Source organism: Manduca sexta, chromosome 19 (assembly GCF_014839805.1).
Source record: "Manduca sexta isolate Smith_Timp_Sample1 chromosome 19, JHU_Msex_v1.0, whole genome shotgun sequence".
NCBI lineage: Eukaryota > Metazoa > Arthropoda > Insecta > Lepidoptera > Sphingidae > Manduca > Manduca sexta.
In genome coordinates, this window is record NC_051133.1 from 13409349 (window position 1) to 13424957 (window position 15609).

The 15609-nt window shown below is 35.8% G+C and overlaps 1 protein-coding gene across 2 annotated transcripts; it reads left to right on the forward strand.

The window, feature by feature from the left end:
- The first annotated feature begins 250 nt into the window (after nucleotides 1-250).
- On the forward strand, nucleotides 251-6266 carry LOC115450019 (zinc finger C4H2 domain-containing protein). Of its 2 annotated transcripts, none has more exons than XM_037440420.1 (5): nucleotides 251-429; nucleotides 1100-1271; nucleotides 3039-3217; nucleotides 3390-3548; nucleotides 3983-6266. In XM_037440420.1, the coding sequence occupies exons 1-5, from the start codon at nucleotides 371-373 to the stop codon at nucleotides 4107-4109; spliced, it is 696 nt and encodes a 231-aa protein (XP_037296317.1). In that variant the 5' UTR covers nucleotides 251-370; the 3' UTR covers nucleotides 4110-6266. The 2 variants fall into 2 exon arrangements, with proteins under 2 accessions (XP_037296317.1, XP_037296318.1); XM_037440421.1 differs by having other exon boundaries at nucleotides 414-627.
- Nucleotides 6267-15609: the final 9343 nt, after the last annotated feature.

The following is a 15609-nucleotide window of genomic DNA, read 5'->3' on the forward strand; positions in this document are numbered from 1 at the left end:
CAGTATCAGCCCGGTCTCCAGAGTTTTGAATTTGTGCCTGATATGGCGACTGACTCACCTTTATCACGTCATGGAACAATGGAATAATATTATGGAACAATGGTCAATGGAATAACACACTGGGGAAAATCGGGATCCCTGGATGCTCCTCTATCCTTTCGGGAATAATGACACATATGTATTTGATCATTTGGAAGTTATATTTTAAGAAGGCAAAATCGATTTATCATATAGTAAATATAATAAATTATCGATATATCGATGTTTTTCTACATTCCTACAAAGCGGTGTAGTACGAGATTATAAATTTTATTGTGGATTTTGAATTGATCGTGTCGGAACTAATATTACTGATAATTCTAACTTGGAAATGACCGCTGAAAACGAACGAGAGATATATCACAAATTGGAAGCCATGAAGGAGATCAGGTGAGCATTTGGTTCGTTGATGGTATTCAACAAAATGCCTTCGCACCTGTGGACTCGATCAATAAACACTCGACGTCGTTTGTGGAAGGAGATCAAAAGTATTCCTTTCGAGAATATGCTTGCTTCTAGCGAGTTATAAATTAAACTTATTGTTTAACGTTCTTTTGCACGTCGCAGTTTGTTTTTTGAAAAAAACATGTGAGTAAAACAATAGTGTTAAGTATTTTTTGGAATCCTTAATTATTGGCATTGAGTGAAATTGTATCAGTGCGGGAGAAGGAGGCAGGTTAGGATAGTGGCAGATTGGAACAAAGGTAGTTAAAATAGAAAAAAATACCTTAGTAAAAACATTAATTTATGTTTCTCTTAAACATAATACATTACTAGTACTCTAGACTTTCGTGTATTTATTTAAAACAAATGTTTAATTAAAAAGAATAAATGCATTTTCATAAAATGTGGGCAATAGTGAAAACCTCTTCTGTACTATTACCATAAAATCAATGGTATTCTGTATAGTATGTTTATACAAAATGGAACCCTCAATCCTGCCAAGAATATTCTAACAGTAGATACCCATAATATATGTATCCAAAATGACAAATATATATTGATTGTATATTATATTAGGCATAAATGATATAATAATATAATTGTTAAAAATGTTCAGGAATAAGACTATAACTTTGGAGCGGCTGAAGCGCAGCATCCTGAATGAGGTCCGAAGTGGAGACCAGGAGGGCCGCTGCCTGGCACAGTACAAGCGTGAGATGGAGCTGCTCCAGCAAGAGAAGATGAGCCATGTGGAGGAGCTGCGCCAGATACACGCCGACATCAATGCTGTAAATTATTTACATTGGCTATACCTAACAATACCACAAAAAACATAAAGAAATGTTTACAACTAAAACATTATTGACAAATATTTTGCTAGGAAATGAAAAAGGGATCGAGAATTGCAGGATACAGGCATATTAGTTAAACAAACTGTTTGCCATATAATAATATGCCATATTAAATTAAAATCACAGTTATTAGGTTATTTTTAAGTAATTTTGATGTTATGAATGAATAGGTGAGTTTATGAATTAGTATGTTTGGGATTTTTATATTTTAAATATTAACTCCATCTGCCAACAAACTAATTATTGATGACATTATTGTTTAACCACAGTTTTTTCAATTTAGTTCAAATATTCAATTCACTATGCTTGTATGACAATATAGTCACAGTATTCATCACATATTTTCTAATTATCCCAGTAGGCATTGTAGTTGTTTGTTATTTGTGTGAGTGTTCGCGTGCCGTGCGGCGCGGCGCGTGTCGGCTCGCTCTACAATGACCGGTCTGTTTGTTTGTGTAAGGGAGAGCAGTCGGCTATTGTTAGCTATTGTTGGGATTTCGACAATTGTAACGTCTCACGGTGTTTGTTTGCGCTGTCGGCGGAACCCGGTCGTGCGCACTCTGTTATTGCTACTGAAGTTAAATATAATTTATTCATTGTTTTAGACTACAACACCAAACATTTATTTGCATCATAATGAGATCATTGTTGAAATGGGAAAGTATAATAACACATATTACATGCATAACGTTATTTTCGATAGCAATTCAGTCATGCTTCATACTCTCAATACAGTGGCTTGGAGAAACTCCTGCACAATGTACTCATACACACTGATGCTTGACACAAAAATGTTCCAATAGTTATTTATTATTGGACTTATAAAAGCACAAATCAGTATCACGAATATTATAGACATGTACGTCATTTATTTAAAAAAAAATAAAAAAGGAAATTCAAAACATAAAATATAAATTGATTTAGGACAATAAACGATTTTTATAAAATTACATTTTCTCGTGACTTATTCATATCTAATTTGTCTATACAAAGTTCGGACCACTTTATTTAATTTCTAAAGTTTATGACTGGTTGTTTAAACCTATTGTGCGCATATCGTATTCAAAATACGAATTAGCTTGTCATTGTAAGTTTAAATTGTATTTTTAATTTTATCCGAATAATAGAAAAGAAAATGTTTACAATTTTATAATTGGTTAAGTAACTTTCGAGTTTCATAGAAAGTTGGAACCCTTTGCTTCCCTTTAATTAGGTAAATTAATAATTTGAATGTAAATATTTACTGTTCCCAAAAAATGGGAAATATTTATTAAGTAGTTACATAGTGGCTAAGTATGTATAATGTGTATTATGTAAACACTCAGATTATGTATAAATAATTAGCCTAATAATTAAATATAATATATTTTATTCGGAGTTTAGGATCGCTATTCTAAATCCATATTTATTTATAAGTGCGAAAGGAACTTGTTTGCCTGAGGCGTTTTCACGGCTGTACCACTAAACCCATTTCGATTTTTATATCGAGATAGTTTGGGACCCTGGAAAGCGACCTTGGCTACATTTATCCCAGAAAAATATATAGCGGTACTTTTATCGCAGACTATTATCACGCGGGCGGAGCCGCGGGCCAAAAGTTAGTTAATTATTAAAAACAATTTACTTCAGAATTTTACTAATAAGTGACAAAACATTGCTGGTTTATATAGATTAATATGTAATGGTGTCGGTTGCGCGTTCCAGATGGAGACAGTGATCAAACAGACAGAGGAGAGCATGACGCGCAAACTGTCGAACGCGTCGCGCCTGCACGAGGACTACCGGCCGCTGAAGACGGAGGTGGACTTGCTGCGGCGGCAGTACCTCGGCCTCGACCGCCTCCCCGACCTGCACGAGGAGGAGGGCAGCCCCATCACGCCCGAGTACGTCTATTTATACTTAACGTTGTGTAAAGTTCGCGTTGCGCTTTATAATTGTTACAATTTATGATATGGTAAATAGTAAATAGTTGTAATAGTAAATCATTAATATGTATTAGAATGAGTCACAGAGTGGATAGTGCCGGTGGTTGGTAGTAGTGTGTGTTGCGTGCAGACGGTTCCCGGCGCTGCAGGGCGCGGCGGGCGCGGGCGCGGGTGGGGCGGGGGGCGCGGGCGCGCGCGGGGCGCTGCTGGCGACGCCGCGCAAGCCGCCGCCGCCGCCGCCCGCGTTCAGGTCTGCTCTCGACCAAGATTTCATTACCGTCTCGCTGAGGTTCGATTATGATTTATTTTACTTTCGTTTCACCCGGCTCCACCCTCACCTCTTCTGATCCTTCCCTACTCTGGTCCTTTTTGTTTAAGTTCGTTATTTATAATTTTTATTAGTTTTTTTATTTTTTTAAAACAGATGGTTTTAACATTTTTTATATTAGATGGATCATTATGTAGATTTCATTTGTAACTATGTTTCAATAATTATAATAATTATTTGTAAAAAATTATTGGAAATGCAATATTTGACAATAACATCCATCTTATGTCTGAAATCTTATATTATTATGCTGATTTTGTAATGGATATTTCAATACTATTTTCATTATGTAACTTCAACTAACTAAATACTGTTTACTTATTTAACATATTATATGCATATGACCCTCCTTTGTGCATCTTTGTTGAATGTGTGTGTGATGTTGCACGTTGCAGACAGCAGCCGCCGCCGATGAAGTCGTGTCTCTCATGCCACCAGCAGATCCATCGCAACGCGCCCATCTGCCCGCTGTGTAAGGCCAAGAGTCGCTCCAGGAACCCTAAGAAACCCAAGAAGAAATAGTTACTTCCGTGCTCTTCATACTACTAACATCATATCGTGTGGTTTATCACGATAATGGTTTATTCACACGCATCATCGAGGCGAGGACCTAGCGGAGTCGTGACTCGTGGCTGTTACTCTCAGTATGGTAGAAGCAGCTCGTGGTCCAGTCACTGTCCAGGCTCGCCTCGGGTGTGTGAATAGACTGAACATGTTTATATCGTGGTGTATGTTTCCACCATTTGTAATAGTCTCAACGTTTACATCCGCGTCCTTTAGTGTGTAATGTGTCAGGTTATTTTATTTCTGTGATAATATATTTGTTGTGTGAGTTCTTTAAGTTTTAGCTATACATGGCCTTGTAAGGTTCTGCTAGTTTGGCAGTGGCGTAGTGTAGTTCTGACTGGGAGAGGGGGGCACAAAATATGTAAGAATCTTGAAATTACATATCCTCTTCTCCGGTATCTCAGGCAGGCAAGTATTGACTCCACTCCGAGTGGCAAGACCCTTCGCCAGGCCGTTGTGGTGCGGACGTTGTGCGATATGTTTCATCGAGAACAGTCACACACACGCACGTCATCGGAGCTCCGTCGCTGTCAGCGAGTTATTCATATTTGTTATAGGATACCGTGCTGAATTCACTAAACCATGCTTCATGGCTATGATAGCTAAACCTTTGGCGAGGAATTAACATCTACAGGGTGTTGAATTTTAATTTAATTATGTCTTAACACTTTATTTCGGTAATTCATATCAATTGAAGTTTAATCTATTATATGCTTTATTAATTAGTGATTGTAGTATTGGACATTTACACGCCGTACCTTCAACCTAGTCAGTGCCCGAGACTGATTAGCTCATCTGAATAGACCAAGGGGCGTTAAGTTACTGGCAGCCATCGTTTTAGAAGAAATGTCTTTACACAAAGCCAATAATATAATAATCGAAGCGAACTATATGAGTAAATAAATATTTTAGTATGATATGTATTGCAGTGTGAGCGTTCTGTACAGTTAGGGGTGGTACAGACGGCCGCGTGTAAATATCTCCAGGAGAGACTCGCTTCGTTTGTACATTTTGTATATAGACGTGTACTTAATATTAGTTAAGACTGTGGACTCAATTTTATAGTTACCGATAGTCACGTGGACTTATGACCCTTTCACCTTCAATTTAAGATGATCCCTAATAGCTGTACACACTATATTAACGTAACGGCGTATTTTGGTGATGCTTAGTTGTAATTGATGAGTGTTAGCTATAAGGAGTCACCTTAATTTAAGGGGTAAGGGATATAAATTACTTAAATTTGTACAAATGGTAATATGATATCACTGTACAAGATGTACTAAGCAGTGGTTATTTGCAAGAAGTCGATCTACGTCTTTGAAAATGTAAATATCGTATAAAGCAACACCAATATTCGTACAGTTTCATGTAGTAGTTTACTACACCACGACTACAGTGACGTCACCATCGTGGTCGTAATTACAGCCTGACCAGGATAAAAACATTGCAATGCGAAATAAAAAAAAAAATTTTCTTGTACACACAACTTTAAAACAACAAAGTAAAGATGGCGCGTGCAAAGCGGGTTTTTATTATTCTTCTTAGGCTATAATTATTTTAACTGGGTGATATTGCTTATTGACAAAAAAAAACAGGTAAACTCTCCCACTGTAAAGAGATAGACAGTAATATTGTTATAATACATGAATCAATGGTAGAATTATATTTTGAATATATCACAGTATTGTGCACCGGCGTGCGGTACAGAGGTGTATATCAAAGTAGTCGGATTAATGGTCAAAATTTCAAATGACAATGCAAAATTATAATAGGCTATATCCGAATTGTTCATGGGACAACTCAATCGGTGTGCTATCTTTGTCACGCATAATTTAATCAAAGTTATAAGATACTGCATTCCTTTTACTTAGCCGTGACCAGTCAATGATTCCTCTTATGTAGTGATCAATGTCCTGGCTCTTGTGGCATTGAATACCAGATTAACCACTTTTTTGTACCATCGATATGTTTCCGTGTGGAAGCGCCCTCTAACGCGTCACCTCGCGTCGCTGTACCGCTCGTCGAGTCCAATGGATGTTAGTCGTAAGTAACTAGTGCCAAACTAAGTTCAATGTACATATTATTAATAAATATTTTCATTTCTAAGTCTATTTGTTTTTTATTAAACAGATGATTGTCCCAATTTATGTTATTCTAAATACCCACGGGGAACTGGGTATCGAACGCTGCGTAGTTGTAGATGAATTGTCTACTTCAAATTAAATTGGTATCGCCGCGAATATTTCAATTTGTTTTATATTCATGCATAGTTTTATGAGATATTAAGGTGTCTCGGTATGTCGACGCAAAACGAACGAATCGCTTCGGTGGAAATGCAGCTTTATACTTCTGAACCACTTAATATAAGTTGTTTTATTGTTAATAAAATTTTAATTTTAGTACAGTTGTAAAATATATTACTTTAAAATAAACTACATATGTACCATTAATATATTTCATTATAAACTTTGGATTAAAAAAACCGGCTAAGTGCGAGTCGACCTCGCGCACCGAGGGTTCCGTACAAATCTATAGGTATATGTATACATAAGTAAAAGTTCACCCAACACGAAAATCGAGTCATAGTTATGGTATTTTTATTGCAAAATGAAATCCATAACAATCAATATGGAAAGCTGGAGGAGCATAAATTAAAGACAAAGGTCTATAAAAATGAGGTTTCGTAATTTACCTTTATAATATGTGCTATAAACCATTGCTTCATGCCAAATTTTACGATTCTACGTCGACTGGAAGTACCCTTTAGGTTTTGAGTCCCTTGCGAGTAGTTGCGAGTTTGAAAATATGCGGTTTAAATTTCTGTTTCTTTTGATTGCGTTGACATAGAAGTTTGATTTTGTTACAGCTTAAAGGTTTTATAGACCTAAGTATTTGATATGAATTTCAATTTAATACCTCTACGCGTTCATGAGGAAATGGGTAGTTACTTTAAAATTATTAAAAATATTTTTATTTTAGGATTTAAGTAACTAAAAATTTACGGTTTTCGCGATTTTTCCTTTATCTGTACTATAAGATGTTGCTTCGTACCAAATTTCAAGATTCTGAGTTCACGGGAAGTACCTTGTAGGTTTTGATTCCCGTGTGAGTTTCGAAAATGTGCGACATAAACGGCTGTATCTTTTGATTGCGTTGACTTAGAAGTTAGATTTTTTTACAGCTCCAAGGGACAGTAGACCTGAGTATTTGATATAAATTTCAGCTTAATACCTCCACGCGTTCCTGAGAAAAAGTCTTGACAGACGGATAACAAAGTGATCCTATAAGGGTTCCGTTTTTTCCTTTTGAGGTACGGAACCCTAAAAAGGTACACAGATCATAAAAGCAAAATATTTTTGCAAAACAAGGCAATAATAAAAGGAAGAATATAACTAAAACATAAAACAAAACTATAATCATAAAGTAAGCTATAAATGATAAAAGGCAAACCAACGTAAGCCACTTTAATACATACATTTATTGTAAGGTATAGTTATTACATTGGACGCTGTACTGGTAACTGGGTCGATTTATTTGATAACATATGTCGTCATATGTCGACTGCTTAATAACATAGTTCCTAGTAATGAAAAACAGTTACTAAAATTTTTGACTAAAACTGGGCCTAAACGGAACTAATATTTTATAGTTTCGTATTTCCCACGCAAGATGTCGTTGCTAGTATTGTTAAGTAATCAATGTCTTCTAATGGACTGTTAATTGTTTTCTTTTATCTCATTTAAAATGTGTTCATTTAGTTTCCCGATGTTCCGGGACGATCCACAGATTCGGCATGAAGAATATCAAGCTTTCAAGTCCTGTCTTTTTAACCAGGCTATTGCGCAATGCAAAACGACTGTTAACAGTCTCGATAGGGGCAGTTGCAGTTCTTTTACATTGTGCATTTCCTAAGTACCCGATGTGTTGTGACGCCCGATGCATTGGCTGATCTAAATTTTTAATTAATATTTTCCCCATAAATGATTGAATACCGTTATAACATTCATATAATGAAAATTGTTTTTATGTTTCATCGCAAACCTCACACCTGCTTCACCACGATCTGCACCGCGCAGTGTTACCCTAATAAATACACCTAGCTACTACGTAGGTGGAGCATGGATACTGTGTTTGCTAGCATGTGTCATCAAATCTCATAATACTCAGTAATTGTACTGCGATGTCTTTCAAACCGAAATACCACCACATTTGGCGGCGGAACAAGATAAAGCGGTGATCAGATGCATGCCATCGACTACCTCGTTCTTATTAATTCCAAATGTTTAGTCATCATCATCATCATCAGCCCTGTATTACATACTGTCCCACTGCTGGGCACGGGCCTCCTCTGCTACTGAGAGGGATTAGGTCTTAGTCCACCACGCTGGCCCAGTGTGGATTGGTAGACTTCACACAATGTCAAAATTCCTATAGAGAATTTCTCAGATATGCAGGTTTCCGCACGATGTTTTCCTTCGCCGTTAAAGCGAGCGATAATTCACAAAGAATACATACATAATTTTTTTAGAAAACTCAGAGGTGTGTTCACTTGGGTTTTGAACCTGCGGACATTCGTCTCGGCAGTCCGTTCCACACCCAACTAGGCTATCGCCGCTTCCCTCGTTCCTATTAATTCCGAATATTTAGTAGAACAAATATTTGTTCGCTCTGGTTGGTATTTTATACAAAAATTGTTCGGGTTCATATTGACTAATCGCTTGCCCAACTGTTACTTTCTGGATATTCGGAACAATGATGAACGCAGTTTATTAAAGCTAAACAAATAACATTTAACGGTTACACATAAGTATTACTTATTGTTTTTCTTGAGTCATGTCGATTACGCTGTCGACCTGCTGACTTGTGTACGCAAATAAAATACGCGATACCTACTGCGTATCAATACAAATTATTATAAAAGAATTATATTTATGAAACCATTATTAAAGGTTCATCTACGTAGTCGTCGTAGTTTATTTTTAATCTTTGTGGAGCGATATTTTTTTACTATAATATGTTCTGATTTAAATGAATATCTTTGGTTTAATTCCGTATACTTTCGGAATGATCCCATTTTAATTTCCTTGGTATAGGACTTGGAACTTCGAAGATGCAGAGGTGAATTCCTCAAAATCAAATAAGTTTTTAATGATTCCTTTATATTGGATTCAATATAGCTTCAAGACGCTACCATAATAAAGATGTGGTTGTTTGATCTTGAAAATGGAAGGAATGGAAGATGCAGGAGGAAATATCCCAATATTAAATAGGATGAGAATAATTCTTCTTGCATTGGGTTCAATTAGATGTAGGTATTTATTTCACAACTAATAAATAGCAAAAAAGATAAAAATTATTAATCTTTAGGTACACACACAAGCAATATAATATTTTCAATTCGTATTTTTATGTTTATATGCATTTTAAATATTTTTTTAAAGTTTGTACCTAATGTAAATTGCCAGTAAAGCTAAGGAACAAACAAATATACAAAAACTATGTTTAATTTAAATTTGGCATCAACTCAAAACAAAATTGAGTACCTATACAAACATAAAATCTTGGATTGGAAACATTAAATTACTTGTGTGTGTAAAGTTTATTTAATTATTTTTTGGGTTGTAGTGTTTTTAGTCGCTAATATGAATGCTCATAAGTCATATTAACTAAAGCTCACGCCTGTTTCACCGAGGGGTTAGGCAGAGTAGCCATCAGTATTTACATTCAACGCTATAAAAGCTTTCAACAGGGCCCTATTTCAAAAACGGGACCTTTATTATCCTACGAAAATAAACCTACGTTGATTCTAGATAAACAAGTCGTAATGTTATTGTTATAAGTAAGTACTTACTTACTTACTAAATATATGAAATTTGACATTAAATATTTTATCAAAAATGGAAGTATTAAAACACTGACGAATCTGATACATTATAAAAACAATGTGAAATGTGTTTTTGCGGATTTCATGTGATAGATTTTTATCGAATTATAACATAAATTATGACTGTAGAAATCTACAAACGCGTTTATAAAAAGCTGTTATGTTCTCTAAAGATAATTTTGAATAAGATGAATTTAGACTGTTTAATATACCATGTTTTTTACAGGATTGATAACGAGATGAATATATAAGTTGTTTTTATCTGTGGCCGTTTCTACAAAAAAGGATTACTTAGAATAAAATATAACGTAGTAGATAACATTATTTTTTAGCAGATAACGCGGTAAATTCATAACAGGTTATAGAAACGGTTAGAACAAAGGACTTTTTTGTGTAGGTAAAGGAATAAAATGTAATTGATAATTAGTATCTAGATAAAAATGGACTATTATTTTGTTTACGTACTTATGTACTCAATAAATTTCAATTTAATTTATGCCGGCAAGCATAATATTTTGGATTTAAAAGATGAAATACAGTCTAAATGGGAATAAAAAAAACACACGGACAAATGTGGCATCGATACCTACATTGGGCAGTAATTTTGCACTACATTACGGTAGAATTATGGTGTAAGAAAATATGAGTTTTTAAAACTTAAATTAATTATACCTAGGTACTTAGATGAGATGGAAAAAAATTGCACCACCCAAATTTGGGCGGCTCATTCATGTACCTATATTTTAAACTAGAGGTTCCCAAAATTTACTTGACCGTGGCTCATCCAACAAAACTTCCAAATTCGGGCCTCACGTCTTAGCTGTCATGAAGAAAAAGGGACATCATATTTATGAAATTATTTCATGAATGACGGTTTATTCAAATAAGAGTAGAAGTGCTATTTTACGCACCGTTGTGTCGCAACTCATAGTTTGGGAAATGGTGTTCTAAACTAACTACGGGGTGATTTATTACTCGCGTATTGGAAAGTTGAGACGCTTGTGCGTCTGGTTGATAACGGAATCAACACATGCGTAATACTCACGTCACGTGGTTATCTAACCGTCCTATTTCACTCCATTACGATGTTTGTTTTGGTTTACTTGTTTATCTTTATATCGGTCGTTCTTGTCTTAAAGTCAAGGACCGTGCGTCCTGCTTTGTTTAGGTCATATAGGTAGAATGATTTTGTTCCTTTTTTTTTTTTTTTTTGGTTTCGCGGAGAAAGTCCCTTATTACTACCGCCCAGCCTTCGTGGGGGGCGACTGAGCGGTTATGCTGGGGTAACCGTGCCTTACGGCCCGGCGTTGAGCCGCCCGGATTTGATGACGACCTTCGGGCGACCGCCGGGCCGTGTCCCTAACCCTATATACAACTTAACCTATGCACGGCCTACCAGCTAAAACTCCGCGGTGGCCCTCTTCGGCGCATTAGGGACGGCTGCGGGCTTCCTCTGACGTTGAAGTGTCTAGTCTGCGACCGCAGCCGCCCCTGCGCGGTGCCGCCTTGCGGCCCGTCTCCTATGGGGGGGGCTCAGAAGCCCCCGCGCACCGAAGGACGCCCTCGGCGTCTACGGCAGCATGAGGCCAACTACACACTGCCGTCCATCCCGGGGTCACCACAATGTGCTAAGCATGCACAACCTACACCAGCGGCCGACAGCCCCCTGCTGCCCGCCGGCGACCCCCCGATGGCCCCTATTAGTCGCCTTTTACGACAGGCAGGGGATACCGTGGTGGAATTCTCCAAACGCCCCCAGTCCACAGGGCGGATGATTTTGTTCCTGCTTAATAGGACGAAGACCCAAAGCGCAAATAATTAATTACCTGTACATATAAATACATATTACAGGTATTTACCTTGTTATTATTATTCTTGTATCATCATCAGCCGCAGGATGTCCACTGCTGAACATGGGCCTCCCCCAAAGATTTCCAGATTGACCCATTGGAAGCAATACTTGTATGCAATAGTATTATTTTTACCTAAATTGCAGTAAGCCTAATTGGTAGGTAGGTATCTTCTACTTAGTCACTTGATTAAAGTTATACTACATACGTTCTACTTTCGTATCTGGCCCTCAAGAGAAGTTATTAGTGACTGCCAAGAACAATCATACCAATAGCGACATTTTGCGTCGCCATATTACAAACGTTTATCGCAGTCTAGTACAGCGACCTGACAACCCCCGGTCATGTGACCCGATAACACTTCTGTTCCAATAACTCTTGAACAGACAAATGCGCGTGTCGATTACGTGGAAATGATGTCTGATACTACATAGAGCGCGTTGCCGCGTATCACGCGTAATTTGCAAAAATGATGCAATCGTGCAGCACCAGTCGCGGTGAGTCAGCTAGTAATCATACCACATACTGTATACAGTGTACAATGGCGATCGCAGCGGCTCAAACTGCACACATTGTTCTAATAATTTTCAGGCGAATTGGTATTGAAAACAACGGATAATTAACGAGGTTACGATGATTCAGTAACATAGTTGTTATATTTGTCACGCAATGTGTTGATAGATATTGAATTATATGTAAACATTTCATTAATTGACTCATCAACTTGAAATACGCGATATTTAATTAACTTAATAGGATTAATAAGTGCTTATTTGAAAAAAAAATAAACATATTGAAAATAGAATGAAAAAAAAATTTATTGATCAAAAAAATAAAAAAGCTCTGAATATAAAATATTTCCAGAGAAATGATATTCTCTTTAAGTATGTAATAAAAACTTTAATAATATGTCCACTCGAATTAACATAGATTATATTATTACTTGTTAAACATGAATACAGATAATTTTAATGAGATATTTCGCTGCTTGCATAATATAAGCAGTAGAAGAGATGGGTTTCTAGTAAAATTTGACGAAGCTGAATTATTGTTCTTAAAAATTAATGCAATAACCATAATATGAGCTCACGCCTTTATTCAAGGGTAGGCAAAGAGCTAACTTACATTGTAGAGATTCACCGAACTTAATTCTATTCATTAAGTATATTGGACGAAAATTTTATTCAAGATGAGCGTGATGACTGATATTACCAGTTAATTTAATTTTTGTTGGAAGTCAACCTGAAAATACCAAATCCTAGTATTATAAATGCGACCAAAATAGTCAGCCATAAGTATAATTAAATCGGATTTTTTTTAGCGGGACGGGGATATCCGGAAAATTCCTTCACGCGGGTGAAGCCGCGTGCAAAAGCTAGTATACTACAATAACTTATACCTATACTTCGATTGAAGAAGTATACAGTTTTATACGACTTACAATGGTAATCACTTTGTCATAATTATGTGCATAAGTTGGTAGTGACTCGAGAGGGGTTTGAAAGCCAAGGAAATCGGCATGAAATGACAGCTTTAAAGCTCTGATGCGCTTTATACGGAAAGGGTATTTGCTGGCCATAATCCCAGTTATGTATTATTTAGTTTTTAACTGACTTTAAAAAAGGAGGTTCTGTATTCGATCCGTATGTAAGTTAGTATGGCCACAATTATCTTAATAATCCGATTTGGACGGGATTATTGCTATTTAAATTTATATTTTTCAATGAAGGTTTTTGTACTGCATAATATACTTATTAGGATTTGATGAAGATCGTCAAAGATAGACAATAGAACTATTTAATATCTAACAGGAAAGGCCCCGCGATTGCGGTGATCGTAAATCTATGTATTGTTTTTTACCATTCAATCATGAACAAAGTAAACAGCAACAAATAAAAACTTTTTAACTATAAATAGAACCGACTTCAAAAACCACTACAAACCAAAACAATAATTTTACTTTTAACATTATGTGGATTAAAATGTTGTTAATATTAGTATCGGTTTGTCATGCTCGCACAGTCGCATTTCGTATAACGTTCAACGTCCATGAAAACAACATTTGCAGGTGTTTGTTATGTATTATACAATTTTTGTTTTTTTCTTGGAAATTTCGACTATACCAATGGACGCTTCTGAATATACTTAATTATGTACTTAATTAAATACATAGTTCAAAGGAGGGAGAAGTAAGTTTACGAAAATCAGACTGGTAACATCACCGTTTGAAATAAGTTACGACACAACGTTTCGATCTAGGATCAATCTTAAATGTCATTCACTAACTAACCAAGTTACTAAAGCAAGTGCGATGTAACTAAACACCGTGGAAAAATACCATACGCAACCACTGCGGTGAGACGCGCAGGCAGCCGCTAGTCACAGATGCGCGTCGTATTTAGCTGAAGCCTTTGTAAAGCAGGGCCGTATTTCACAATAAGTAATTCCTATTTTTTCTTTGTGGTTATTATACTTATATTATATTGTTGGTGTTAAATGATTTATTGTTTAACGATATTTTTAGGATTTAATTTGTTGTTAAACGTTAGCAATCTACAGTCACTAATTTTTTTATCATAAAAGTGTGTTTATGGTAGTAAGTAAGTAATTAATGTGTCGTTTTAACAACATTATAAATCCTATGTAATATAAGTACGTTTTCCTACTGGGCTTGTTCCTCTCTGCAAAAGACACGTTATATCATTTACAGTTCCCTTAGTAATTTAAGGAGATCTCTACAATATACAGAACAGGTCCTTACGATGTTTTCATTTACGGTAAGCTCAAATAGACTGCAATGACAATCCTGTTAACACAATAAAACAAGGAAACGTCCGCAATGGTAATAGGAAATAGCGTGAGTTGCATATTATACTTAGAACTTAAACAATGAGAGAGGTTAATCGCATTTGTAGTTCGCAGGAGGAAAGATTATCTATACGGAGTAAAAAAATATTGATTCAACAATATTTTTATAGTATACGGTGGTCAGATTTCTAACGTAGTGATACATCTTTGGTTAGATTTAAACAATTCTATTGGTTATATATTTTGTACAGCTTGGGTGCGGTCCCATTGTGATATCATTGGTATAGGACCTTGGACTGAATATGCAGAGCGGAACTCCTCAAAACCAAAAGGAGTAAGTAATGATGATTTTTGTGTTGAGTTCAATATGACTTCAAGATACTATACTTGTCTAGCCGTGAACTTCGAAGATGCAGCAGAGAACTCAAAATAAAATAATAAGAATGATATGTTTTGTCTTGGTTTCGATTAGATATATTTTATACGTAAGGAAAAGCAAAACAAAAAAAATACTTTAAATACTTACAACTACAATCTTAGAGATTATTGAGCTTTATAATATATGTACGGATCTTTTTTACCAATTCGTGATTTTAATATGCACAAAAAATATTTTTTTATAGATTATAATCCATATATAATCTTTAAAATTCAATTTATAAATCTGTTGTGAGAGATTGTATGATAAATTAATAATTCATGTTACTGTTATGACCTTTTAAATTGTGTGAAAATTCCGAATACATTTACACAATTTTGTATTTAATCTTAAAACATATCTCTTAAACAATATAATGACGAAAAATACATGTTACGTTTATATGTTTTTATGAATAGGTAATGCATTCTGAGATCTATGTTATTAAAATACGTAGAGACTTAAAGGCGGGTATAAATGTGTGCCTCTGGT